At 43.0% G+C, this 25,892-nt stretch overlaps 2 protein-coding genes across 2 annotated transcripts in view; both read right to left on the bottom strand.

Annotated features, from left to right (window-relative positions):
• The window catches only part of LOC124005735 (tumor necrosis factor alpha-induced protein 2-like), a 42,585-nt gene extending 35,892 nt beyond the window's left edge, over window positions 1-6,693 (bottom strand). The window contains exon 1 of the mRNA XM_046315241.1: window positions 6,556-6,693. The gene's annotated coding sequence lies outside the window, so the exon portion shown is untranslated. The remainder of the gene's footprint in view (window positions 1-6,555) is intronic.
• A 3,914-nt stretch (window positions 6,694-10,607) lies between these two features.
• LOC124005974 (protein phosphatase 1 regulatory subunit 14A-like) lies at window positions 10,608-24,687 on the bottom strand. The gene is made up of 4 exons (XM_046315620.1): window positions 24,229-24,687; window positions 14,744-14,824; window positions 14,507-14,536; window positions 10,608-13,570 (listed from the first exon to the last, which is right to left on the bottom strand). The coding sequence occupies exons 1-4, from the start codon at window positions 24,424-24,426 to the stop codon at window positions 13,436-13,438; spliced, it is 444 nt and encodes a 147-aa protein (XP_046171576.1). The 5' UTR covers window positions 24,427-24,687; the 3' UTR covers window positions 10,608-13,435.
• Between the last annotated feature and the right edge of the window lie 1,205 nt (window positions 24,688-25,892).

Below are 25,892 nucleotides of genomic sequence, written 5' to 3'. Positions count from 1 at the left end.
CGTGGCTCCAATAACAATGCAAGGTAAAGCCTTAATCAGAGAACTCTCTTCTGATCAGAGTGAGTGGGATGTCACTCTTCCAACAGAAAAAGAAGAGAAATGGAAACAGTGGAAGCAAGTCCAGTGTCTCGCTGACACCTTTTGGAAAAGGTGGAGACAGGAGTACCTGACAACGCTGCAGAGATGCAGAAAATGGACAGCAGAAAAGCCAAATGTAAAAGTGGGAGATGTTGTCTTATTGAAAGACAGTCAGGCACACAGATATGACTGGCCAGTCGGGCTTGTGGTAAAAACCTTTCCCAGTACTGACAAAAAGGTTAGGAAAGTAGAACTAAAAATTGTCAAGCAAGGAGCTGCTAAGGTGTTTCTGAGACCAATCTCAGAGATTGTTGTTCTTCTTTCTGAAGCATCCTAGAGACAAAAGATAAAAATAGAAAGGACATTATTTGTTTCTTGATATGTTTTATTTAATAGTGGCACAATTTCATTATACCAGGCGGGGAGTGTGCTGCCATCCTGTTAGAAGATAACAGATTATTTTATTACAATGGTTAAATTGGATTTTCATTGTGTTCAATGGTGTTATTTGCCCCCTAGTGGCGCTTTCTGGTACTTAGAAAGTCAACGCAAACGGGAAGTTCAGAATTTGTTTTGCACGCAAAGAAGCAGCTACAAGCAACGCTACGGTGCAGGTCTTTCAATGTAGTTATTTCTTGTCACGCTTCAGCCTTGGAAAAATATTTGTTTGTAAGTTCGATTCAAGCATTTAGCTAATGATGATAATCTTGTTATTGGTAGAGTTTCTTACATATCAATGTTGGTTGCATTTACTCACAAATTGCAATGCCTTTTGTGTATGTCGTTAGCTGTATTACTTTGCTCATGCGTCATGCAAACGAATTGTAAAATATACAATACTGTAGTTTTGTTACTGTTTCTAGTGTAATATGCTTTGTTATTCTACATAGATGGTTATACATTATTAGAGTAATGAAAGGAGCAATTACCATATGGTTAACAATTAGCTATATGGTTTGGCATCATGCCAGATGCATGTTACCTTAGCGCGTGCTTTGTATTTATGCAACTTCAAATGTTTAATGTACATCTACAGTATGTCGGTGTGAATTGAACACTAAAGTATATTCTTTTCTGTATTTTGCAGTTTCACAACATAAACGTTTTCAATATATTCATTCAAGAAAAGTCACGCCTTGGGAGTTTTATTTAAGACTTAGTTGTTAGCTATCTGTCTAGTTTTGCATGGGAACGCAACTCAAGGGCAGAATAGTGATACTGATTAACCTGGGCTGCCGCTTGACACAGACTCTGAACCGGAAGAGCGAGTGGCCACCACCAGTCACCTTGGCTAACGCAGTTGGCCTGCAGTTCTTTAAGGACAGTTGAGTACTCAGTTACCCCACCTCGCATAGTGCTAAGTCATGCTGGAATGCCAGAACTTATTTGTCAGAGACAACGAGTTGCATGAAGATACAGTACACCAGGGGTGTCAAACTTATTCAATGAAGCCATACACAACCAGGTGAGGGGAGTTCCTTACTAATTAGTGACCTTGATTCTTCAATCAGGTACAAGGGAGGAGAGGAAGAACCTGCAGCCACTCAGACCTCAGTGGAATGAGTTTGACACCTGTGCACTCGAGCAGGGATTTACCCTCGCTGAGATCATTTGAGAATGATTTGCAATCCATCACTAAATGGATACACACCATATATGGCAGGTAGCCTAGCAGTTAAGCGTGTTGGGCTGGTAACCGAAAGATTGCTGGTTCGAATCCCAGAGTCAACAAGGTTTAAAAGTCTGCCGATGTGCCCTTGAGCAAGGCACTTAATCCTAATTGCTTAGGTAAGTCGCTCTGGATAAGAGTGCCTGCTAACTGACTAAAATGTCAAGGTAATACAGTTCTGAATAGTCTCCCCTGGCTAGAATCAGGGTGCTCTGTATGCTCCAGTGTCTGGTAGTAGAGACCAAGCACTGCATGGATATGAGAGTTGGAATGAACCTTGCCACCTTTCAGCATCCCGCTGAGTGAATCCTCCAATGTCCTGTCCCAAACAGATGAATTACAGAGCAGTGATTGGATCTGTCTGAGTGGAAACACTTTGAGCACACCACTAGTTGGGCCTGTTCCTGTTGATTGGCATGTGGGTGATGAGAGGGACAGGAAACATAGCCACTGGCAGCACATCTAAGGCGTGCTGTGAATACAGAGTGGCTATTTGTGTGCCTTGGCTTCTATAAAGAGGAGCCACGCAATTGGAGTGTATTTCAGGCTTTAGGGAACAGGAAATAGCGCTGCATAAGATTGCCTTCTTCATTGTCAAGTCCAACATTTTCTCTCTGTCTCTCTATCCTTTTCCCCAAGCTGTCACTACAGTTCATCTTGGCAGTGTTTCGGCGGTTTCGTAACGGCCCCCAAGTGTTATTTGGGTTTTTAGACAGTGAGTTATCTTTAGGTCATCTTCGTGACTGTGGAATGGATTCCACATCTCTATCATCTCAGCGTCTTTCACTCTAGGATTGAAAAGATAGGCAAAAGAATGAGGGTAGTTCTAGTAGCTCAATATTTCTTGAGGTAGAGGCTCTGCCACTGAGGTTCTGGAATTCCTGAACGAACAAGATTGCATGCTATTAGAAAGGGGTTCCATCTTCTCCGATGACGTTTGCATTCTCAACCCATATTGTACAGTGGCATCTGCATTCACACGGGCAGGTGACATTCTTCCGCAGGATAAGCTAAAAGATACTAAAAACAAATCTTCATGGACCACTCTGTCCACACAACCCCTCTGTGTGTGTGTGTTTCTCCAAATCCACAGACCGCTGGTATGGCCCTGGAACCACTGCTAAACCACTCCAGGCTGGATGACACTAGGCACAGACGCCAGTTCAATGTCTAGTTTCGATTTACATGTTTGTTAAGTTGTCAACTAACATGAATTTCATGTGAATTCAACAAAAATATTCACCCTCTCTGGCCAATCAGGACATTTTCCTTGTTTGTCGTCATGGTTATGTAACCTTCCACAATGTAGCACCTGTGTGTGGGAACAGCGGGGGGCGCTCCAATCATAGCCTGCCTGCATCCTGCACTGATCGCCCCACACAGGCCACGGGAAGCCCCCTCGGAGCACCTCTACCAACCCACACTGAGTGAAGGGCCCCTATTGAATGCCCTCTCGGTTCATCAGTCTCAGTGCATCAATCTGTCTCCTGTCCCACTCAAACAAACGCAGCCAACTGCAGTAGGTAGCATCCGGGTGCCTTCACGATTCACCCATCTGGGGAGCGGATAGACGTCAAACTCATTCCCTGACCTGAAGAGGTTCAGAGCGTTCGAATTCAATGCTAATTCAGGTGGACGGCAGGGGGATGCAGCTAGCCCATCACTCAGCAGGCGAGTCAATTGTAATGTGGACTGTAGGAAAAAGAGGATACAAGAAGATTCCCACAGAACCACTTTGGTTATCAAAGGGTGTGCTGTAATGGCTTGGTGACAAATGTAATTATGTACAGTATACTCCCACACATCCCATGTTTCTCTCTCTGCCTCTGCTTTTCCTTCCTGAGTGAAACTCTTTTGCAATCATGGCATTGGTACCACTGACCTTGGCAACATGACCACGATGTCCTCAGTTTGGCAGGCAGTTCTGTCCCTGATGTTGAGAATGAAGTTGCTCTTTTTTTTGTCAAGTTTTGTATTGCTTGCGGTTGTTTACTGGATATATGACACTGTAAAAATGGAACGTCTCCAACTGGCTTCCAGTTGAAGCTCGCATCCGCTACAAGACCATGGTGCTTGCCTACGGAGCTGTGAGGGGAACAGCACCTCAGTACCTCCAGGCTCTGATCAGGCCCTACACCCAAACAAGGGCACTGCGTTCATCCACCTCTGGCCTGCTCGCCTCCCTACCACTGAGGAAGTACAGTTCCCGCTCAGCCCAGTCAAAACTGTTCGCTGCTCTGGCCCCCCAATGGTGGAACAAACTCCCTCACGACGCCAGGACAGCGGAGTCAATCACCACCTTCCGGAGACACCTGAAACCCCACCTCTTTAAGGAATACCTAGGATAGGATAAGTAATCCCTCTCACCCCCCCCCTTTAAGATTTAGATGCACTATTGTAAAGTGACTGTTCCACTGGATGTCATATGGTGAATGCACCATTTTGTAAGTCGCTCTGGATAAGAGCGTCTGTTAAATGACTTAAATGTAATGTAAATTTCATGAAACCATGAAAAGTAGTGCACCTAAGCTGTGATCTGGTGTTTGGAGGGTGTTTGAATGTAAACCCAATGGAAGTGTTCTGATACACCGAATGGGTTTTAAAAATGAATAAAAGTACTCTGAAACAGTCAAAGTGGTCCTTCAATCTGAATATTGGGGGTTTTAAGAGTGTTGTGAAAACACTTTTTTTGTTGTTTCAGTGCATGTAAAAGGCAGCATCAAAACACATTGGAATTCTATTTGAATTTTACACAATCAACCACACGGTACAATATTATTCAGAGGCGAATGTTATTTTACCAAAACAACTAAGAATAAATCCAACTTAACATGTTGCTCAAAATGTAAGTGTCTTTTATGAGGATAACCAAAGATAGAGAAAATGGAGTTATTGAACTCATTGGAAGTCTCTGGTTTCATCTCCTTGCACTTCCTATCTTGCAACGTGGCTCTGTTTTTAGAGGATTGTGGGTAATATTTTTTTGACATGATTATATACACAATGTTGCATGCATGTTTGAAAAAATAAACATGTATTTCTTTATTAGTATTAATAAGCAGCTTGTTGTGCCATGAGGTGTAGTGAATCATGATGAATGGATATCAGAACTGTCAGGAAAGTTGACTTTCAATAATGAGAGAACCCATTCCCACATTTCCAACTTCAAATGGTGGCGGAAAATACAGTATCCTGCAATACTTGTTGTAAAAACTCTAGCCAGTGCTAGTGGTTTGAATACTGTACTTGACAATGCCTGCCAAAAAGGTATATAATGGCAAATGATCAAATATATAAAATAATATTAAACATGAAGACATTTCAGAAAAAGTATCCAATTCTGCAATAGACAGGGTTCAAAACATCATTGGGATTATTGGTTTCAATACTCCATCAAAGTTAAGGTTTCATCTCCTTCAAGTTGGTGGCAACTCAGTTGTCACTAGTTTTGTTGTTGCAAAGCACACATTTTTAACAGTGTTCTTATCCACTTAACCCACTTTATAGCCTGAAAACATTGTACTATCTCTCATAAGGTACTGTGACTTCTATGACTACTATAGTATGTTATATCACACCATGTAGCATCATTAAGGCCAGACAGAAACTCTTTACGTTATACGTTTTGAAGTACAGGTCAGATCGTTCAACATTGAAATCCCTAGTGGGAACAGGTCTGGTTCCTTTGAACTGTCCAAACTTGAATTGCCTAGGTGTACCTGTGCCCACAGTTGGATTAAGGAGTGAATAATGGGGGCCCTGGTTACATAGCGCCTCACTGTAAGACATCTCACAAGAAGACTTATACTGGCCACTTGAAAAAGAGCCTCCGGGTCTCAATGGGCTTTTCCTGGTTAAATAAAGGTTAAATAAATAAATAGGACTGAAGGATTATATTAAGCTACTGTTCATATGATTCATCTTTAGACTTTGTCATTGTTGCTCTAATGTTTCTAGAAAAAGCGACTTTGAATTTCCCCGTGACCGTGCATGCGTGACAAACACGCAGGAACAAACAGTGCAGACGACAACAGAGATTCCCCGATGGACTCTCAGATAATCATCAATGAATCATCAGGCGGCTGCTCCCTCAACACTGGACATGTGGTCAGCGGGTCAGTGTAGTTTGAATGCACTACACCGCATCAAACAAGGCATTCCTACCATTGAAACTTTGGTTAAAAAACGGCACCGACGTTACAGCTTCACCCACGGAATTCAGTTACGTTGTTTTGCGTAGCCAGTGTACTCTTCACTTTTCACCCAGAGAAAACATGATCAAAACATCCAACAGACGAACAGCTGTGGCTAGTCCACTATGTGGGATGTTTCTAGAAGGACTCAAAATGAAGCAAATCTGCTCTTTGTGTATATTCATGTAGTTATCTATGCACGGCTTTTCCTGATCCACAAGGCGTTGGAGCCCTGTATGTATTATCAAGTGCTGCGATACATGCTAACAAAATACTGATCTTGGAGGAAGTTATATTTAAATGATGTTATTCCATAGACTATAGTACAGACACAACGACAGATGCATAAACATACCATACAGACTATACATGAAACAGCAGTGACATACTGAATGACTCTAAAGAAAGCATCCACTGAATACCGCCACTCACTGGTCTCTCATTGGTCTCCGCTCTGACCAATACGGAGCCCTGCTCTCTATGAGTGGGAGAGGACACTTGCCTCCGAGGGGAGCTCTGACTGGAGCCCAGCCAGACCAGGGGCACCCCGGACAACATGAAACTGAGATGAAAAGTGTAATATGGTTTCACACGGGCCCAGTGTCCAGCTCTTACCTTGTTATGCTGTTAAGAAGAGGATCCCTGTGGTTCTCACAGCAGTGGCATCCCTGGGCCACACGGACAATGTAACTGGTCGAAGTGGGTGTGTGAGGTGCTGTGTCCTCGTAGGTCCGACAGCTCAGAAGCAATGCCTGCTTCTCTGTTCCAGAGGCTCGTCTGGACTCTAGGGCTGGCGTTGGCCATTTCCTGGCTATAGCGCAAGATGCTTTTTCCTGAGGAAGTGGGCCATCCCATTTTTGCCCCCCCCCCACACACACACCGCCTCCCCCTCCATAGCGAGCTACAGGCCCCTCAGGGAGAGAGGCTGATTATACTAATTGCCGTTGGTTATTTTGGCTAGACTTTCATTTAGTATCTTCATTTGTTTGTTTGTTTTAGACCCATATGCATGTTGAAACACCCCTTTCATAGAGCTGATCTATTTTCAGTCAATAACCTTAGGCCACCCCCTAAGCCCTATCCGCTGGCCATCAGGATGGAAGCGAGCCCACATGGAGCTGAAACGGATCTGTTTTGGAGTATTCTCCCGTTACCTCGTCGTCTTGCACTTTGTTAATGAACGTATTCTGCAATGAACACACCTACACACGGATGTGGTCATAGAGTTCATGTGTAAAGCTCTTTGTTTTGAGGCCCATGTTTGTTTATGTGCTTTGAGCATCTGTGAGACTTTGAGATGTATTGATGCTGTGGAACAATGCACTTGGAGTTCTAACCCTTTACTGTATGCTGTTTGTCCAGCCTACATAACAGCCTCAGTCTGTAGGAGCATGAACCGTCAACCAACAACTCATTGATCCTTGGTTCACGATACAGTTGAAGTCGGAAGTTCCACAATTCCTGACATTTAATCCTAGTAAAAAAATCCCTGTCTTGGGTCAGTTAGATTCACCACTTTATTTTAAGAATGTGAAATGTAAGAATAATAGTAGAGGGAATGATTTATTTCAGCTTTTATTTCTTTCATCACATTCCCAGTGGGCCAGAGGTTTACATACACTCAATTAGTGTGTCACGACTTCTGCCGAAGTCGTTGCCTCTCCTTGTTCGGGCGGTGCTCGGCGGTCGACGTCACCGGTCTTCTAGCCATCATTGATCCATTTTTCATTTTCCATTGTTTTTGTCTTGTCTTCCCACACACCTGTTTTCAATCCAATTCATTGCCTGTTGTGTATTTAACCCTCTGTTTCCCCTCATGCCTTTGTCAGAGATAGTTTATTGTCAGTGTTGTGTTTGTTGTATAGGTGCGTGACGGATCCTCGCCATGTTTGTTTATATCAGTTCTTATTAGTGTTATGGAGCATGTTACGTGGACATTCATCAAAAGACTCCATTTTACACTCCGTTTGACTCAGGCGCCTGACTTCCCTGCCACCTATACACAGGACTCTGACATAGTATTTGGTAGCACTGCCTATAAATTGTTTAACTTGTGTCAAACTTTTCGGGCAGCCTTTCACAAGCTCCACAATAAGTTGGGTGCATTTTGGCCCATTCCTCCTGACAGAGCTGGTGTAACTGAGTCAGGTTTGTAGGCTTTGTAGCTTTTGTTTTAGTTCTTCCCACAAATGTTCTATAGTATTGAGATCAAGGCTTTGTGGTGGCCACTCCAATACCTTGACTTTGTTGTCCTTAAGCCATTTTGCCACAAATTTGGAAGTATGCTTGGGGTCATTGTCCATTTGGAAGACTCATTTGTGACCAAGCTTTAACTTCCTGACTGATGTCTTGAGCTGTTGCTTCAATGTATCCACATAATTTTCCTGCCTCATGATGCCATCTATTTTGTGAAGTGCTCCAGTCCCTCCTGCAGCGAAGCACCCCACAACATGATGCTGCCACCCCCGTGCTTCACAGTTTGGATGGTGTTCTCCAGCTTGCAAGCCTCCCCCTTTTTTCCTCCAAACATAACCATGGTCATTATGGCCAAATGGTTCTGTTTTTGTTTAATCAGACCAGAGGATATTTCTACAAAAAGTACAATCTTTGTCTCAACGTGCAGTTGCAAACCCTAGTCTGGCTTTTTTATGGCGGTATTGGAGCAGTGGCTTCTTCCTTGCTGCACGGCCTTTCAGGTTATGTCGATATAGGACTCGTTTTACTGTGGATATAGATACTTTTGTACCTGTTTCCTCCAGCATCTTCACAAGGTCCTTTGCTGTTGTTCTGGGATTGATTTGCACTTTTCGCACCAAAGTACGTTCATCTCTAGGAGACAGAACACGTCTCCTTCCTGAGCGGTATGACGGCTGCGTAGACACATGGTGTTTATACTTACGTACGATTGTTTGTACAGATGAACATGGTACCTTCAGGGGTCTAGAAATTTCTCCCAAGGATGAACCAGACTTGTGGAGGTCTACAATTTTTTTCTGAGGTATTGGCTGATTTCTTTTGATTTTCCCATGATGTCAAGCAAAGAGGCACTGAGTTTGAAGGTAGACCTTGAAATACATCCACAGGTACAACTCCAATTGACTCAAATGATGTCAATTAGCCTATCAGAAGCTTCTAAAGCCATGACATCATTTTCTGGAATTTCCCAAGCTGTTTAAAGGCACAGTCAACCTAGTTGTTGTAAACTTCTGACCCACTGGAATTGTGATACAGTGAGTTATAATTGAAATAATCTGTCTGTAAACAATTGTTGGAAAAATTACTTGTCATGCACAAAGTAGATGTCCTAACCGACTTGCCAAAACTATAGTTTGTTAACAAGAAATGTGTGTAGTGCATGAAAAACTAGGTTTAATGACTCCAACATAAGTGTATGTAAACTTCCGACTTCAACTGTACAATGGTTTATCAGTTGTTCCACCAATTGGGTGCCTTTTGAGTAGTCACCTCTTTTTAACATTCTGTCATAAAGAGCACAGACAAAATGTGTTTCCCCATTTCAAGAGGTCATTTTTACAAATGACTATATTAAGTGCCTATTAAGTAACAACATTGATTATCTAATCTTAAAACAGATGTAAATTCCCTTGTGATGGGGGGAATGGAAGTTTGTTGTGTGCAACAGGGCTGACATGTTATGTTACATTTATAGCCTGTCTAACTATGGGTAACAGGACTGACATGTTATGTTACATTTATAGCCTGTCTAACTATGGGTAACAGGACTGACATGTTATGTTACATTTATAGCCTGTCTAACTATGGGTAACAGGACTGACATGTTATGTTACATTTATAGCCTGTCTAACTATGGGTAACAGGACTGACATGTTATGTTACATTTATAGCCTGTCTAACTATGGGTAACAGGGCTGACATGTTATGTTACATTTATAGCCTGTCTAACTATGGGTAACAGGGCTGACATGTTATGTTACATTTATAGCCTGTCTAACTATGGGTAACAGGACTGACATGTTATGTTACATTTATAGTCTGTCTAACTATGGGTAACAGGACTGACATGTTATGTTACATTTATAGCCTGTCTAACTATGGGTAACAGGACTGACATGTTATGTTACATTTATAGCCTGTCTAACTATGGGTAACAGGACTGACATGTTATGTTACATTTATAGTCTGTCTAACTATGGGTAACAGGACTGACATGTTATGTTACATTTATAGTCTGTCTAACTATGGGTAACAGGGCTGACATGTTATGTTACATTTATAGTCTGTCTAACTATGGGTAACAGGGCTGACATGTTATGTTACATTTATAGTCTGTCTAACTATGGGTAACAGGGCTGACATGTTATGTTACATTTATAGTCTGTCTAACTATGGGTAACAGGGCTGACATGTTATGTTACATTTATAGTCTGTCTAACTATGGGTAACAGGGCTGACATGTTATGTTACATTTATAGTCTGTCTAACTATGGGTAACAGGACTGACATGTTATGTTACATTTATAGCCTGTCTAACTATGGGTAACAGGGCTGACATGTTATGTTACATTTATAGCCTGTCTAACTATGGGTAACAGGGCTGACATGTTATGTTCGACCCGCTCATTTCCCCACCACAAAACACCAGAAAATGGCCAAAAAGAGTAGAACCAGCTCACCTGTTTTTACACTATGGTTTGACTATTAGATATCCAATGTTTATTTTGAAAAGATATTTGAAAAATAATAGTTTCACTACATTAAAATGAGAGTTCAGTTCACCTAACAGGGTTGACTTTAAAAGGAGGGACAGTCATAAATGAATCACTAATCACATTAAATAAATAAGAATTTTCCGAATTGACTTTGTCAAAGCACCAAAATAACTAGGGTTTTACAAGGATGGTGAAAACATAAGAGAAATGTGGGGATTAAGCGGGTTCCTAGAAGTCACAGAGGGTGTCAAAATGCTGAATTTTAGCGCTTTAGTTAGTCTTTATTCGTATTAAAAATCAGATGTATTGAATTATCTATGTGGTCTATATTAAAGGGCACATTTATTCATATAACTGGCTTTTAAAATTCAATATTGCCGCACAATTTTTACTTAAAATAGCAAAGGGATGCAAAAGGCACTCATTTCGTGGAACAACACTTATACCAAACCATCATGGACTGCCAAGGGGGAAAGTTCACTTCACAAGTTCATCTGATTCCATGATCATGACACATGACAACATTTCTAAATATGCATCTTACAGACCAGAAATCCTTAATTCTCAGGTGGAATTTGTCATGTTTACACAACAAATATAGTCAACGGTGTGTTGACAGCACACACACACACACACACACACACACACACACACACACACACACACACACACACACACACACACACACACACACACACACACACACACACACACACACACACACACACACACACACACACACACACACACACACACACACACACACACACACACAACTGTGAAGGTGACGAGGAGCCTGGTTGGTCTGTGACTCGTGGATCCGACAAGCTTCAGCAACAAATAGGCGTATACATACACAGAGTGTTTTAGAGCAATGCAAAATTCCACCGTAAATTGTGAAATTGAGGCTAACGACGGTAGCATGATAAAAGGAGGTGTAGCATGATGTACTACAGTACCCATAATGCTCTCTAAGCATATCTGGTTTCATCTTACTAAAGACATTCCTGACGCTGACTCGATGGTGTCCCGTCTCCTCGTTAATACAATGAGAAAGGAAATGTTGACTTGTGTTCTCCTGCCATCTACAGGCTATTCCAATGAACCATGTCTGTCAGATTAGATAGCATTGGACTGGATTGAGTAAGAGTTCATACTGTAGGATTGCTGTGATAAAGTTATTGGTGCTTGAAATATCTGACTCGTCTCCGATATTACATGCATCATTGCACTGACACTTCACTTAGCATCATATAGGCTACTATCTGTCTACCCTCAGTCATACCCTAGCAATCTATTTACAGTGATGGTAAATGGGTTGACCCCTATGGGATTAAATAAACACCCGGTTTCCAAAAGGTGTGCAGAGTAGACTGTCATGGTCAAATGTAATGTTGTTGTAAATTACTGCTAAGTACATTTAGCCAGGAGAGGGCGCTGTTTATCCATAAATCACATTTTTAAAAAATTAAACAATTCAATAAATAAACACATTGGCCAACACTACCTTGCGGTAATACGTAAATACAGCCTCTAATCTAGAAAACACTATACTGTATGAATCCTAAAGATTTTAAGTTACTCTTGGAAAAGCTGAATTTAAAATATATTCAAACCAAATATACAAGCAATTACAACCAGCCAGAGAACTAAACATTTACAAACCGTGTTGAAATGATGCAAAACGAAACATTGTGTACCTGATGGGCAACAGTGAAGCAGTTGGGGTACTATCCTTTGGTTGACTGAAAAATCCTCAGCATTCCATCTATAGATATACAAACACTTGGGTAAGAAATAAAGGACCTGGTATTGCTGACAGCTTTAAATGTTATCGTACATTTTCCTTAATAGCTAGCCAAAACGCACTTTGTGAGTGACAGTTGACAACCTGCCAAGCAATACTGCTTGGTCTTCATGAAAAATATCCTTTGTAGCTTTATGTATATGGTCATTAAACTCATTGGGAATATCACAACACAATATTTCTCCCCATATATATATATATAGAGAGAGAGAGAGAGATTTTTTCTTCCACTTGACCACATGAACTATTGTCTCCTGTTGCTGGATACAGTTTGAAAATATGGTAGGCCTGCTTGTAGCTAGGTACAATCGACTAACCCAGTGGTCTTTCTTACCTTCAGACTGACACTGGTACCTACAGTATGTTGCTGGACTCTGCCTATGGTTTATGAGCTAAACAGAATTAGAGGTGCATCTCACAACATATGACACAGGCCAACAATTTGACACCTTCATGGGCTTTGCAACAAAAGCATTATGCCATTGCATAATTGACTGGAAAATAAGAGAGAACAGCAGAACAATTCGAGGAAACACAGAACACAAGTAGCAGTAGCGACCCAACAGTGAAGCAGCTTGTTTCACACAATTCGGACACTTTATAAGTTGACAAAAATAAAACATAATTCATATGACATTGTAGGAGGTCCAAATGTTGCAGGGACTGCCTGTGCATTGTAGTGTGTGTGTGTGTGTGTGTGTGTGTGTGTGTGTGTGTGTGTGTGTGTGTGTGTGTGTGTGTGTGTGTGTGTGTGTGTGTGTGTGTGTGTGTGTGTGTGTGTGTGTGTGTGTGTGTGTGTGTGTGTGTGTGTGTGTGGACAGAAGATAAGGTGTCTGCAATGTTTCTGATAAGTGGTCAGATCTGTGTATTTGACAGTGTGTAGCGCAACGTGTGTAGACCCGCAAGACTCAATGTTATGCATGTTTTTCAGGTAAGGTCCATGTCATCGGGCTGGGGAATGGGGGTGCTGGGTTTGAAGGGTAACATAACAGGGCCTTCAGATCACCTCTCGGTCTGCAGAATCTTGCCGGTTGGGGAAGATGTGTAGCTGGGGTTGTTCGATGCCATCGTTGTGGAGGTCCTCCTGTTTCTGCAGCCCGTGGAGTTTCAACACCAGCTCCTTGATGAAAACCTGACGTGAGCAGGGAAGAAGGGCAATCGGTCATCACATGAAACATGCTCAGAACAGATACAGTGAGAGGCCGTGATACACAGCGTTGGTAATGTTGAGCAATTCACAGTGAAACAACAAGGGAACATGTTTCAGAGATAGAACTTAATTCATTTTGTGTGTATGATATCAATATATGTGTGTGTGTGGGGGGGGGTCAACATGGTCTGTCAACCCATAATGGACAGGTTAAGTAATGCTGATCACAAAGGATACAGGGACAGTGTGAAAGAGGGACAAGAATAGCATTGTCGGCTACTATATGCAGAGTTATCGTTAGTTACTTATTTGCCTGAAAGAAAGAGCAAGGAGGTGACAGAGAGAGAGAGGGAGGAAGGCGGCGTTGTAGTACTGGAGTTTAGGACTTCGACTTGGCTCAAGTCACACTTTCATGACTTGGGTGGGACTCAACCCAGACTTGATCAGTGGTGATTTTGTCCTTTTATAATGACATAGTCATAACCCTGTTCTCTTGATTGGTCCCGTCACATTGACTAATCGGATAGCAGGTTATGGATTTGTAAACATTTTAAGGGACCAGTGTCACAAAGTTCCGGGAACTTTCAATAAATTCCCTGGTTTTCCCCGAAATCCCAGTTTGGAGGATTCCCGAAATCAGGAGGGAATAAGCAGGAAAAATCCAGAATCCTCCAACCAGGACTTCTGGAAAACCAGGGAATTTCTTGAAATGTTGATACCTTAATAATGACATCATCATAAACCTGTTCTCTGATTGGTCCATTACAATGACATTGTAACCCTGTTCTCTGATTGGTCTCTTCGCCGTGACAGTCTATATACTCAGTCTCGGGAACATTCATGGCATAAAATACTACCCAAAACAATCTTAAACATATTGTTTTGATATTACTATTATTTATAGACTTCCTCACTTACCTCTGTGTTATTGCAGGTGTGAAACATTTCCTGGAAAAAAAATCCCCAGACCAAATAATGATTTTAGTTCAACTGGCCAACCTGCTGCTGAAACAATATATTTTCAACAGCAACCAAATCTACAGCTATTACTGCAAGTCCCACAATCAAAAAACAGTACAACTTGTTCACACAGTTTTGAAGTTTATCAAATGATAATGTCTTCAGATGATTTCGCTAGTGGGTAGTACAGTTCACCTGGAGCCTGTGAGTTCTCTCCTCGTCACTCTTCAGGTCTAACAGCTCGTCGATGTTCACCTCCTCCGGCATCTCCTCCTCCTGGGGACACAAGGTGACTGAGGGTCAGTCAAACTGTCCACCCATCCACCACTACATCCTGTAGCTATATGTTAGGACTCTGCCCAGGGCATCCTCCACGAAACTCTGCCCAGGGCATCCTCCACGAAACTCTGCCCAGGGCATCCTCCACAAAACTCTGCCCAGGGCATCCTCCACAAAACTCTGCCCAGGGGCAGTATACTAACATACAGCTATCACATACCCCATTATATGTAAGGGACAGGCTCAGATACGAGCATATAATATATAGGTCACTCACTAAAAGGACATAAATACAAGTCTTGCCTTGAGTTCTGAGTTGCGTGGGTCTTACAGACACAGAGGAAAAAGCTGCACGTGTTTTTAGAGCGCAACACCCAGAGATAGTCACAGACCCTGAAGCACTGCAGTGTGTGTGTGTGTCCGTCCATGTCGGCTGTTGAGTCATCATATGCATGATGCAGAATGCTTGATGTGTGGGCTGGCAGTTAAGGGCTAAGGATGATTTGGGAAGAAAATATATATTATTTAGATGGCTGCGTCGCTGTTGGAGTCGGCCATCAAAGTGCCTCCATAAATTGTAGGATTTAGTTTCAGAAGGAACACTGCATGTGAGGATATGCTTTTGAGGAGAAGAGATAAAGGGAGAGACAGAAGAGACAGAGAGAGCGGGGGAGGGAGAAGAGAGAGAGAGAGAGAGAGAGAGAGAGAGAGAGAGAGAGAGAGAGAGAGAGAGAGAGAGAGAGAGAGAGAGAGAGAGAGAACGAACCCCCACCCTGTCTACTACTAGTCTAGGTATGCTGTAAGGACGGAAGCCACCACCATCGAGGCCAGACATTCTCCATCACAGATAGAATCCATTACGCTTTCTCACGGCCTCCTAAATCGGTCACACTCAAACAGTGCATTCAGCTCCCCCCAAAGCCTCAGAGGAAAGCAGAGACTATTTGTATAACAGTCTATGCACTTACTTCATTTGGGACATTTTCGCAGATCATTAACTACACTGAACAAAAATATAAAAACCGCAAAATGCAACAATTTCAAAGACTTTACTAAGACTTTTATAAGGAAATCAGTAGATTGAAAATCAATTCATTAGGCCCTAATCTATGGATTTCACATGACTGGGAATACAGATATGCACCTGTTGGTAAAAGTTACCTTTAAAAATAAAAAAAGGTGGATCAGAAAACCAGTCAGTATCTGGTGTGGAAGAACTGAGACATTTTCAGCTTCCAGGAATTGTGTACAGATCCTTGCAACATGGGGCCGTGCATTATCATGCTGAAACATGAGGTGATGACAGCGGATGAATGGCACGACAATGGGCCTCACGATCTAGTCACGGTATCTCTGTGCATTCAAATTGCCATTGATAAAATGCAGTTGTGTTCATTCTCCGTAACTTATGCCTGCCCATACTGTAACCCCACCGTCACCATGGGGCACTCTGTTCCCAACGTTGACATCAGCAAACCTCTCGCCCCCACACAACGCCATACAAGCCATCTGCCCGGTACAGTTGAAACCGTGATTCCTCCGTGAAGAGCACACTTCTCCAGCGTGCCATCGAAGGTGAGCATTTGCCAACTGAAGTTGGTTACGACGCGGAACTGCAGTCAGGTCAAGACCCTGGTGAGGACGAGGAGCTTGCAGATGATCTTTCCTGAGACGGTTTCTGACAGTTTCTGCTGAAATTCTTCGGTTGTGTAAACCCACAGTTACATAAGCTGTCTGGGTGGCTGGACTCAGAAGATCCTGCAGGTGAAGCTGGATGTCGAGGTCCTGGGCTAGCGTGGAAACATGTGGTCTGTGGTTGGACACACTGGATGTTGGACAAACTGCCAAATTCTCTAAAACGACGTTGGAGGCAGCTTATGGTAGAGAAATGTACATTACATTCTTTGGCAACAGCTCTGGTGGACCTTCCTGCAGTCAGCATGCCAATTGTGTTGTGTGAAAAACTGCACAATTTAGAGAGGCCTGTATTGTCCCCAGCACAAGGTGCACCTTTGTAATGATCATGCTGTTTAATCAGCTTCTGGATATGCCAGATCTGTCAGGTGGATGGATTCTTTTGGCCAATTCGAAATGCTCACTAACAGGGAAGTAAACAAAATTGTGCACAACATTTTAGAAAAATAAGCTTGTTGTGTGTATAGAACATTTCTGGGATCTTTCATTTCAGTTCATGAAACATGGGACCAACACTTTACATGTTGTTTGTATTTTTGTTCAGTATAAAATGCTGTCGTCACCAACACACTCCTTATCTAAACTACGTATCTCATGCTGAACAGCATTCCAAAGTGATTTCTAGCCAAACACTGACCAAGAGTCGCATGGTGAGATTCCATCTTATTTATTTTTCCCTGGGGGCAAGTCTGCTCATTGGCACAAACAGCACATTCAAAGGGCATTATTCATGATGTGCTGCTATCAACATACTGAGCCAAAAATGAACCCCGATCGGTTTTTATTGCCCTTTTTGGAAAAGGCAGAGATTCTTTGAATAACAAAATATGGAAATTGATGAAGACGACTGCAAATATCACTGTAGACTAGACGGAAGGCTCTCTTCAGAACCTAATCCAAACACCAACCGCAGTACACAACAAAGATGGCAAGGGTGTGGTGTGTGACGTGTTGACTAGTGAAACTCACACAACAGGCCATAGAGAGTTCAGTCTGACCTGAATGCTCAGCAGTTAAGGTTAACCTGCCCCATTGGGTTCTGTCTGTGGGTGTCGTGGGGGCGGACGACTTAGAGATTCTGATGCCGGTACTGTAAAGGTCCGTCCAGGAAAGATCCAAGCAGCCCTTTCCTACCCAGGCATCCCTGACCTTTCTTTCAACTCCAAATGCCAATGAAATACTGTCTCATATTGCCCACACACACACACACAGACACAGACATAGAGAAACACAGCCACGTGAGCAAGTCCACAAACAGTCTCATGCACGTACCACACAGACACAACAACGTGTGTAATACATGGCATTGTAATATACATGTAGTAAAACGACACAGTGGGCATCAGCAGATCTATTCTGTAAAAACATCTTAATTCATACCATAACATCAAAAATAATTATTGTAATGCTCAATTATACATGCTGTATATTCACCAATTAAGCAAACGCATAGCTCATTTTCCGCCCCCCTCATCTCATCCTAGCTGTCAACCGCTAGAACGAGTATTAGTAATGCTGGGGTTAATGAGCAGCTCAAAAAATCACATTCCTGGAAGTGTTGAGTAAACACAGCCTCCATGTGGGACCAACATGATGTGTCAGGCCTGTCGGGATGAGTTAGTCACTGATGCAGTTCCCGCTCAGCCCAGTCAAAACTGTTCGCTGCTCTGGCCCCCCAATGGTGGAACAAACTCCCTCATGACGCCAGGACAGCGGAGTCAATCACCACCTTCCGGAGACACCTGAAACCCCACCTCTTTAAGGAATACCTAGGATAGGATAAGTAATCCTTCTCACCCCCCCCCCTTTAAGATTTAGATGCACTATTGTAAAGTGACTGTTCCACTGGATGTCATAAGGTGGATGCACCAATTTGTAAGTCGCTCTGGATAAGAGCGTCTGCTAAATGACTTAAATGTAAATGTAAATGATGCAGTGCTTTTATCGGGATTCCACTGCTTTCATTGTCCCAAGTCTGGGTTACACATTATCCTTAGGTTGCATTCAAATTTTCCGTGAGGGGGATGTGTGATGTCAGGTGGGCTAATGTGTCCTACACTTGTATTTTCTCAAGTCCTATCTTACTTGTGCAGGAGGCTAATAGTAAAGATGAGCAGGCAGGTGTACAGATAGAGCCCCCCTATGAAAAGAATGCCCATTTTAGTCAATTTTCTTTTGTAACTTTAAATGCAACGAATTGCCCATCAAAGTAGATCATTCCTCATAAATGTGTGGATCTAGAGTCCCCTCCCTGCCCTCTCTTCCTGCATACATGAGTTTGAAATTAATACCGCCAGTAGTAGGTTCCAAGCCAAATCTAGTTAGCTTGTTTTGACAGCATAGCCTAGCTAGCTGCTATGCTTTTTGCCAGTCCTGTCTAGCGAGGGTGGGTTTGGGCCCATAGGCGACGCTGTTGCCACTGATGTCTGCCGAGGACCTGCCTTACAACAGGCCTACAAGCCCTCAGTCCAGCCTCTCTCAGCCTATTGCGGAGAGTCTGATGGAGGGATTGTGCGTTCCTGGTGTAACCCGGCAGTTGTTGTTGCCCCCCTGTACCTGTCCCGCAGGTGTGATGTTCGGATGTACCGATCCTGTGCAGGTGTTGTTACACGTGGTCTGCCACTGTGAGGACGATTAGCTGTCCATCCTGTCTCCCTGTAGCGCTGTCTTAGGTGTCTCACAGTACAGACATTGCAATTTATTGCCCTGGCCACATCTGCAGTCCTCACGCCTCCTTGCAGCATGCCTAAGGCACGTTCACGCAGATGAGCAGGGACCCTGGGCATCTTTCTTTTGGTGTTTTTCAGAGTCAGTAGAAAGGCCTCTTTTAAAACGTTTTTTTTAACCTTTATTTATTTAGGCAAGTCAGTTAAGAACACATTCTTATTTTCAATATCGGTCTAGGAACAGAACAACAGATTTGTACCTTGTCAGCTCGGGGATTCGATCTGGCAACATTTCGGTTACTAGTCCAACGCTATAACCACTAGGCTACCCTGCAGCCCCTTTAGTGTCCTAAGTTTTCATAACTGTGATGTTAATTGCCTACCGTCTGTAAGCTGCTAGTGTCTTAACGACCTTTCCACAGGTGCATGTTCATTGGTTGTTTATGGTTCATTGAACAAGCATGGAAACAGTGTTTAACCCCTTTACAATGAAGATCTGTCAAGTTATTCAGATTTTTACGAATATTCTTTGAAAGACAGGGTCCTGAGGAGGGGACGTTTCTTTTTTTGCTGAGTTTAGTTAGCTAGGCTATGCTGTCAAAACAAGCAAAGTAGCTAGCTGCTTCATGTAGCCTACATTCGTGATGATCAGATGATATAGCACACCCCAGTATCTCGAGCAACGATACTTTTAACGAACTCCCTTTCATCTAGTTTAGCCTGCAGTGTGTTTTAACAGACACACACAGATAGACACACACAATGAGAGAGAGAGAGAGAGAGAGAGAGAGAGAGAGAGAGAGAGAGAGAGAGAGAGAGAGAGAGAGAGAGAGAGAGAGAGAGAGAGAGAGAGAGAGAGAGAGAGAGAGCGAGAGAGAAACATTCCACCCAGTTCAGCATCAGTAGAGGGCTCCAAGGCAGCAATTTAGTCCACATCACTTCCAGGCCAGTGGGTTGAGGGTAATGTTTTTTTTGTTTGCTTGGGTACTCTGGTTGGTAATGTAGTCCACTGGTCCCTGTGTCCAGCTGTGCACCTGTGTTCATTTCTGTGTAATGTTTTCCATAGCCAACACCCTGATACAGTAAGTGGCCTGTCCCACACTGGTGGAATATAAATCTGGGTCAAAATACCATCAGGTTTATCTGAAGACTGACGGAAAGTAAACGCATTTTACAAGTGAAGCGACAACACTTTAAATGTACACACATTTACAAAATTGCCATAACCCATTGAGGTGGAAGGACATAAACAATAAAAAATAACTGAAACCAATTAATACATACATGAACCATTCAGCCTCAAGACAGTACACTTCACCGATAATGAGCACGAGGGTCAGTTTGTGTACGTCGTGTTATAACCCTCAGCTGTTACACCCCCCCCCCCCCTTCCGTTGCATATCCCGCAACAGGCAAACTTCTAAACGCAGAAACACTACAGTCCCTATCTACCCCTGATATCCTACATTAACATATACATTTCCAGAATCACGCTCCGTCAAATCGCTCGTCTGTCCCACTCACTTCTCTCCCACTCTCTAACATTCCCATCCTCTTTACTGCCTGTATGACATGCTATTACACATCTCCTTTCTCTCTCTCTCTCTCTCTCTCTCTCTCTCTCTCTCTCTCTCTCTCTCTCTCTCTCTCTCTCTCTCTCTCTCTCTCTCTCTCTCTCTCTCTTTATCAGGGCAGACGGCCATCCCCTGCTGTCACTTTCTAACAAGTCATTACTATTCAAAACATCGTGACTAGTTTTTACCCGATGCATTCCCACAGTTACCCGGTGCTACAGCACATAAACATCATATTAATCCGGAACAGGGGAGTCGTTTTTTTCTTTTTTTCTCCTTTCAATTAAGACTTAGACAACTCGGTGACGGGAGTTCCTTACTAATTAGTGACCTTAAATTCACCAATCAAGTACGAGGGAGGAGCGAAAACCCGGCAGGCACCCGGGCCTCTGTGGAATGAGTTTGACACATTATCTACTATTAATTACAACATCTGGTCTGAACTCTACCAAAATGTCTCATTGTCAAGAATGTAAAGGAAAAATATGGGTTTAGTGCTGTCAGGGAAATCGTGGTTATTGATTGTGTGGTTATTGACTTCATATCAAATGATTGCGATATGATCGGGCACAGCGAGATTTCCAATAGTGGTTCTCTCTACACCAGGATATGGGGCTGGCCATCAGTTGATTGATGGCTGTTTATCTCATCTACATATGCATGCAAATTAAACGCATTCCCATTAGGTTATTCATTCGTCAACTAAATTGTGGGCAGGTGTTTTGGTTCAAGATAAACGCAATTATGTCATGTTATTTGAGTCTTATGAAATTCATTTCCACGTCTTCCACAAAATTGCATTCGTCGGGGAACCAGCTGTTATAGATAATTTGCCATAGATTTTTCATATCCATTAGATATTGATTGTTGCTACAAAAATAAACAATTGCACTCTAAAATCCTTAGTTCTCTGATGTTTTTCTCTCCCAGTTTGCAGTGGTAAATTGCATAACAACTGGCTGTCACATCTGTGTGGCTTAGTGGGCCGTGACGACTCAATAGAACGGTAATAATGACTGGGTGTAGTCGTGGGACGGGATTAAAAAGGGAAAAGACTCCGAGCCTGGGACACAATCGCGCAGATAGCAGAACACTGCGGGGGTCTTAATCTGGGCCTCCGATTGAGCGTTGATACAAGACTAATGGCCCTTGATAATGGGCCAAGCGATGCGCTGCATTCAATGCTTCAACAACAGGCTCAGTGATGGGGGGGGGGGGAGCTGGGGGGGGGGGATATTCTCTTTGTGCTCTTTGGTGACATATGGGACCTTCACTTCCCCTAAACCACCATCCCCCCCCCATTCATAAGAATCATCCCAGAAAACAAAGATGTCATCAATCAATAACTGGGATAGTTAGCGTCCGTTCAGGCCTGGTCAGGGGGTTTTCACGTTGCAGGGCCAGCCAGGGTGGGCTTTGGTGTAGCAGGAAATGAGTATGGGGGAGATCTGATTACACCATAATTACACATGCTTGCTCCACTATCAGTAAAGCAATTAACTAATTAACATAGATATAAAGCTGTGGCCATGTGTGTGTTTATGAGAAAGCAAGACATTGAGTGTGTTTACTGTATCCATCCACGAGAAACAGAATGGTACAGAACATCAAACTGTCATGATCAAATGCAATATTTCTATATCCTTTGAGTATGTGGAGAGACGCTATAATATATATATATATATATATATATATATATATATATATATATATATATATATATATATATATATGATGGCTCACTGAGGCAGCTTTTACTGCCATGGTGGTTGTATAATGGTCACTACAGAGACATCCCCCTGTGAGAGAATTGCTTTAACTCCTGCCATTGGGTAGCATCTGTCAGGTGGTGGCCTTTGCAGTAGACATTGAGTTTTTACTACCATGTTTTATTACTGTGTTATGAATTGGATGTAGAAAATAGATGCTGAACAACAGACTGCTAATTGCTCGGCAGGGAAAAAAAGAGACCCACCCAGAAGGCTTTAGAGTCAAATAGGTCAACACAGGGCGTCTAGTTTCTATAGCATTCTAGTTAAATACCTTCTGAGCAGGAGATGGCTGTGTCCGATGGAGAGATTATTGGTATGGAATAACCCTTAACATCTGCACCATAGCACCGACCCCATCCTTACATCAACCATCGTCTCCAACCCCGCCTACTCGCACAGCCACCACCATGCAGTGCCATGGCCCAATGCCCACCAACATCCTCTGGTGCCCCTGCCCTCGTTGATGATGCCACACACCACACCAGGTCCCCCAGGGTCCTCCTGTTTTGTCAGCCAGAAGCCCATAAACCCTCAAGGCTGTCCATGTAAAGCAGCAAAGACTAAGCGACCTGGCCAGCCTGCCACGGACCTGTTATATATCTGGGAGCACTTTCAATTGGACCTCTGATCTTTCCCATGTCACCCCTGGCAGCGAGACAGCCTTCCCCACTCAGTAGTATAATGTCCTCCAATGACCATCCATCCCCTTACATACAACCCTCACATACAACAGGAAGGGAACAACATGAAGGGAATCTACCACATCTACTTGTGTATTTTTACATTGGATGTCCGAGTCTATTTTTAGGGCTATGAAGTGTGATAATATTTCGTTCAGCTAATAAAATTCACCAGATAATACCCACATTTCCTTAATGAATGCAGAGAAGGAAATTGACATGGGCTAAAAAGGGTGTAAACTGAAAACAAAGCTGGACATGGTTAACCTTGTTGTCCTGTGCATGTGCTCCATGGCCTTGCTAATGGCTTTGTCGTTTATTCTAATCCCATCTTCTTCTGGTGGCTCAGACGTGTTTGCTTGAGGTATTAGCTAAACGGACAAGTGTCCAGTTAATAGTGTCTGATAAGAAAACACATGCACAATACTATTCATCTGATTCGATGAGACCACGAATTTACCATTATGGCAGGCAGTGTTTTAACTCGACAGTCATTCGGCACTATGCCTAGAAGGCATCTATCTACACATCCTTGATTCATCGAATGTCAAGCAGACAAGGCGCAGGGAGACAAGGCAGGCAACCCCCCACGTAAAATGGATTAACGTCGTAGCCACATCCCAGACCGCAAGGGACACTAGGCAGTACAATCTCTGAAAAACCGACCCCAGACACATTTTGTGAATAGTTTTACTTACATATCTCGAGGAGACTGAAAATACGCAATCGCTGCGTAACCGCTGTACCCAAATACGCCAAAACCCGATATATTCATTATAGTGATTTAAGTCCAACTGAAGAGTGCAGCGCTACAGTGGATTGCGTACCCGGTGCCAAAGTCGCTTTATTTCATGCAGTGGACACTGATGCTAAACTGAATAATTGTTATTGCGTAAAACCCTTTTTTTGTATTCTTACAATAAGTCAAATCAATGTTTCACATTGTCTAGGTATGTGACTGTATGCGTAGCCTATCAATAGAAATCCGTTTCATTTCAAATAGATGGGACTCACCCTGCCCACATAGAGCTCGTCCAGACTACAGTCAATCCACTTCTCCACATCCAAGCGTCTTTGGAGCTCCTTTCTGTTGTACTTTACCGTGACCCGTGCTTGCCTCTTCTGCAAGCTAAGCCCCGGGTCCCTACCTGGACCCCTACTCGGGGAATGGACCTTGTTGTTACATCTCCTCCCGACCCGGTTCGCAGCCATATCCACTTTGGATGACAGACACGTGCAGACTATGAACCAAGGGAGTTATTAAAGAAGTGCACGATCGTTGGCAATAGTAGCGCACTGGTGAAGAAATCGGCTATGGGTCCTAGCGCCACACCTTACAGACCCGGGTAACTGTTGTGCGCCGAGAGCAATGTGATGACTGCTTATTTGATCGAGATTAGCTCTAAAGCAGTTCTACACTTTCTGAATTGTGTGACAAGAATTCGCCAGAATGTGAGTGACGGAGTATTCCGGGGAAATTACAATGACTCACCACTATTTATATTTATTTAGCCTACAAATAGGAACGTCGAACAGTTCAAGGCCTATTACCATGGGCAGCAACATTGAGGGCTTTCACCGTTGTAATGTAGTCAACTGGGTCGGACTTCCAACTTCATTGGCTGATCAGCCAATTAAAGAAAGAAGAAAATGAACTACAAGTGGAACTGGTATCATGGTCTAGATTGGATTTCGAGGGGGCCTAGTGCTACACTCTGGATTTACCTACAGGACGGTAGCGCTCCAGAAACAAGGTTGGAAAACCCCGAACTAGATGGTTGCAGATTCAACACCAATGTCCCGAAGGGAAGAAATACTATTTGGTCCAGCAACAGGAGGGTTACTGGCATCAGTCCTAAATGTCATCCCCTGCCGCTGTGCCCTTGAGCAAAGCACCTAAAACTCCAACCTTTGAGTGTTTCAGTCTTCTTTTCTGAGGCAAATGGATCAATCAAGTTGTCTTCTTCCTCTACTACATCCACCCCCCTGTGCTCAAAAGCCCTGCCTTCGTTATAAACACAGCTGCCTGTAGTAGATATGATAATAAGGACTATTTACTGATGTACTAAGCCATTTGGTTTTAGGTTATACCCAGGGCTGCACCATGCAATAAACCCTGTTTGCAGCCCACTGCCTTATTTACTCATGTCTGTTAGTTTGTCCTTGCTGTAAACCCTGGACGTTGACTCATATCTGCACACCCCTATTCACACACTCCTAAACAGCATATATATTTTTTAAACATAACTAATACGACATTGAACCTACTACTAGAGGACGCTTGCAGCTGGTATTGTCCGCTCACCTTTCCAATCACCAAACACTGGAAAGCATGAACAATGTTATTTCACAATCTTTTATAGTAGACTTGTGACAGGCTTTTATCCTAAATAAGAATTTAAATCAACTTGCCCAGTCTGGTATTTCTAACCCTAACCCTAACCCTACTTTTTTGTTGCTCTTGTCTGCGCTCTAATGGGTTGATTTACCATGTACACTGGATATCTTTATGGCAGAAGGGTAATGGTGCCATCTTGTGGTATCAAAATAAAATGGATTCACTTTTCTGAGAAGGCAATGAAGACAACCTGTGTACTCAGGTACAGCGTCTGTGTTAGTCTACGACAACAGAATAACCAAATGAGTGATTAGACTGAACGAATCCGAAGGCCTAACAA

This window comes from Oncorhynchus gorbuscha, linkage group LG19 (assembly GCF_021184085.1).
Source record: "Oncorhynchus gorbuscha isolate QuinsamMale2020 ecotype Even-year linkage group LG19, OgorEven_v1.0, whole genome shotgun sequence".
NCBI classification, from domain to species: Eukaryota; Metazoa; Chordata; class Actinopteri; order Salmoniformes; family Salmonidae; genus Oncorhynchus; species Oncorhynchus gorbuscha.
The sequence above is the reverse complement of the archived record's forward strand: the minus strand, read 5'-3'. Positions and strand labels throughout refer to the sequence as shown.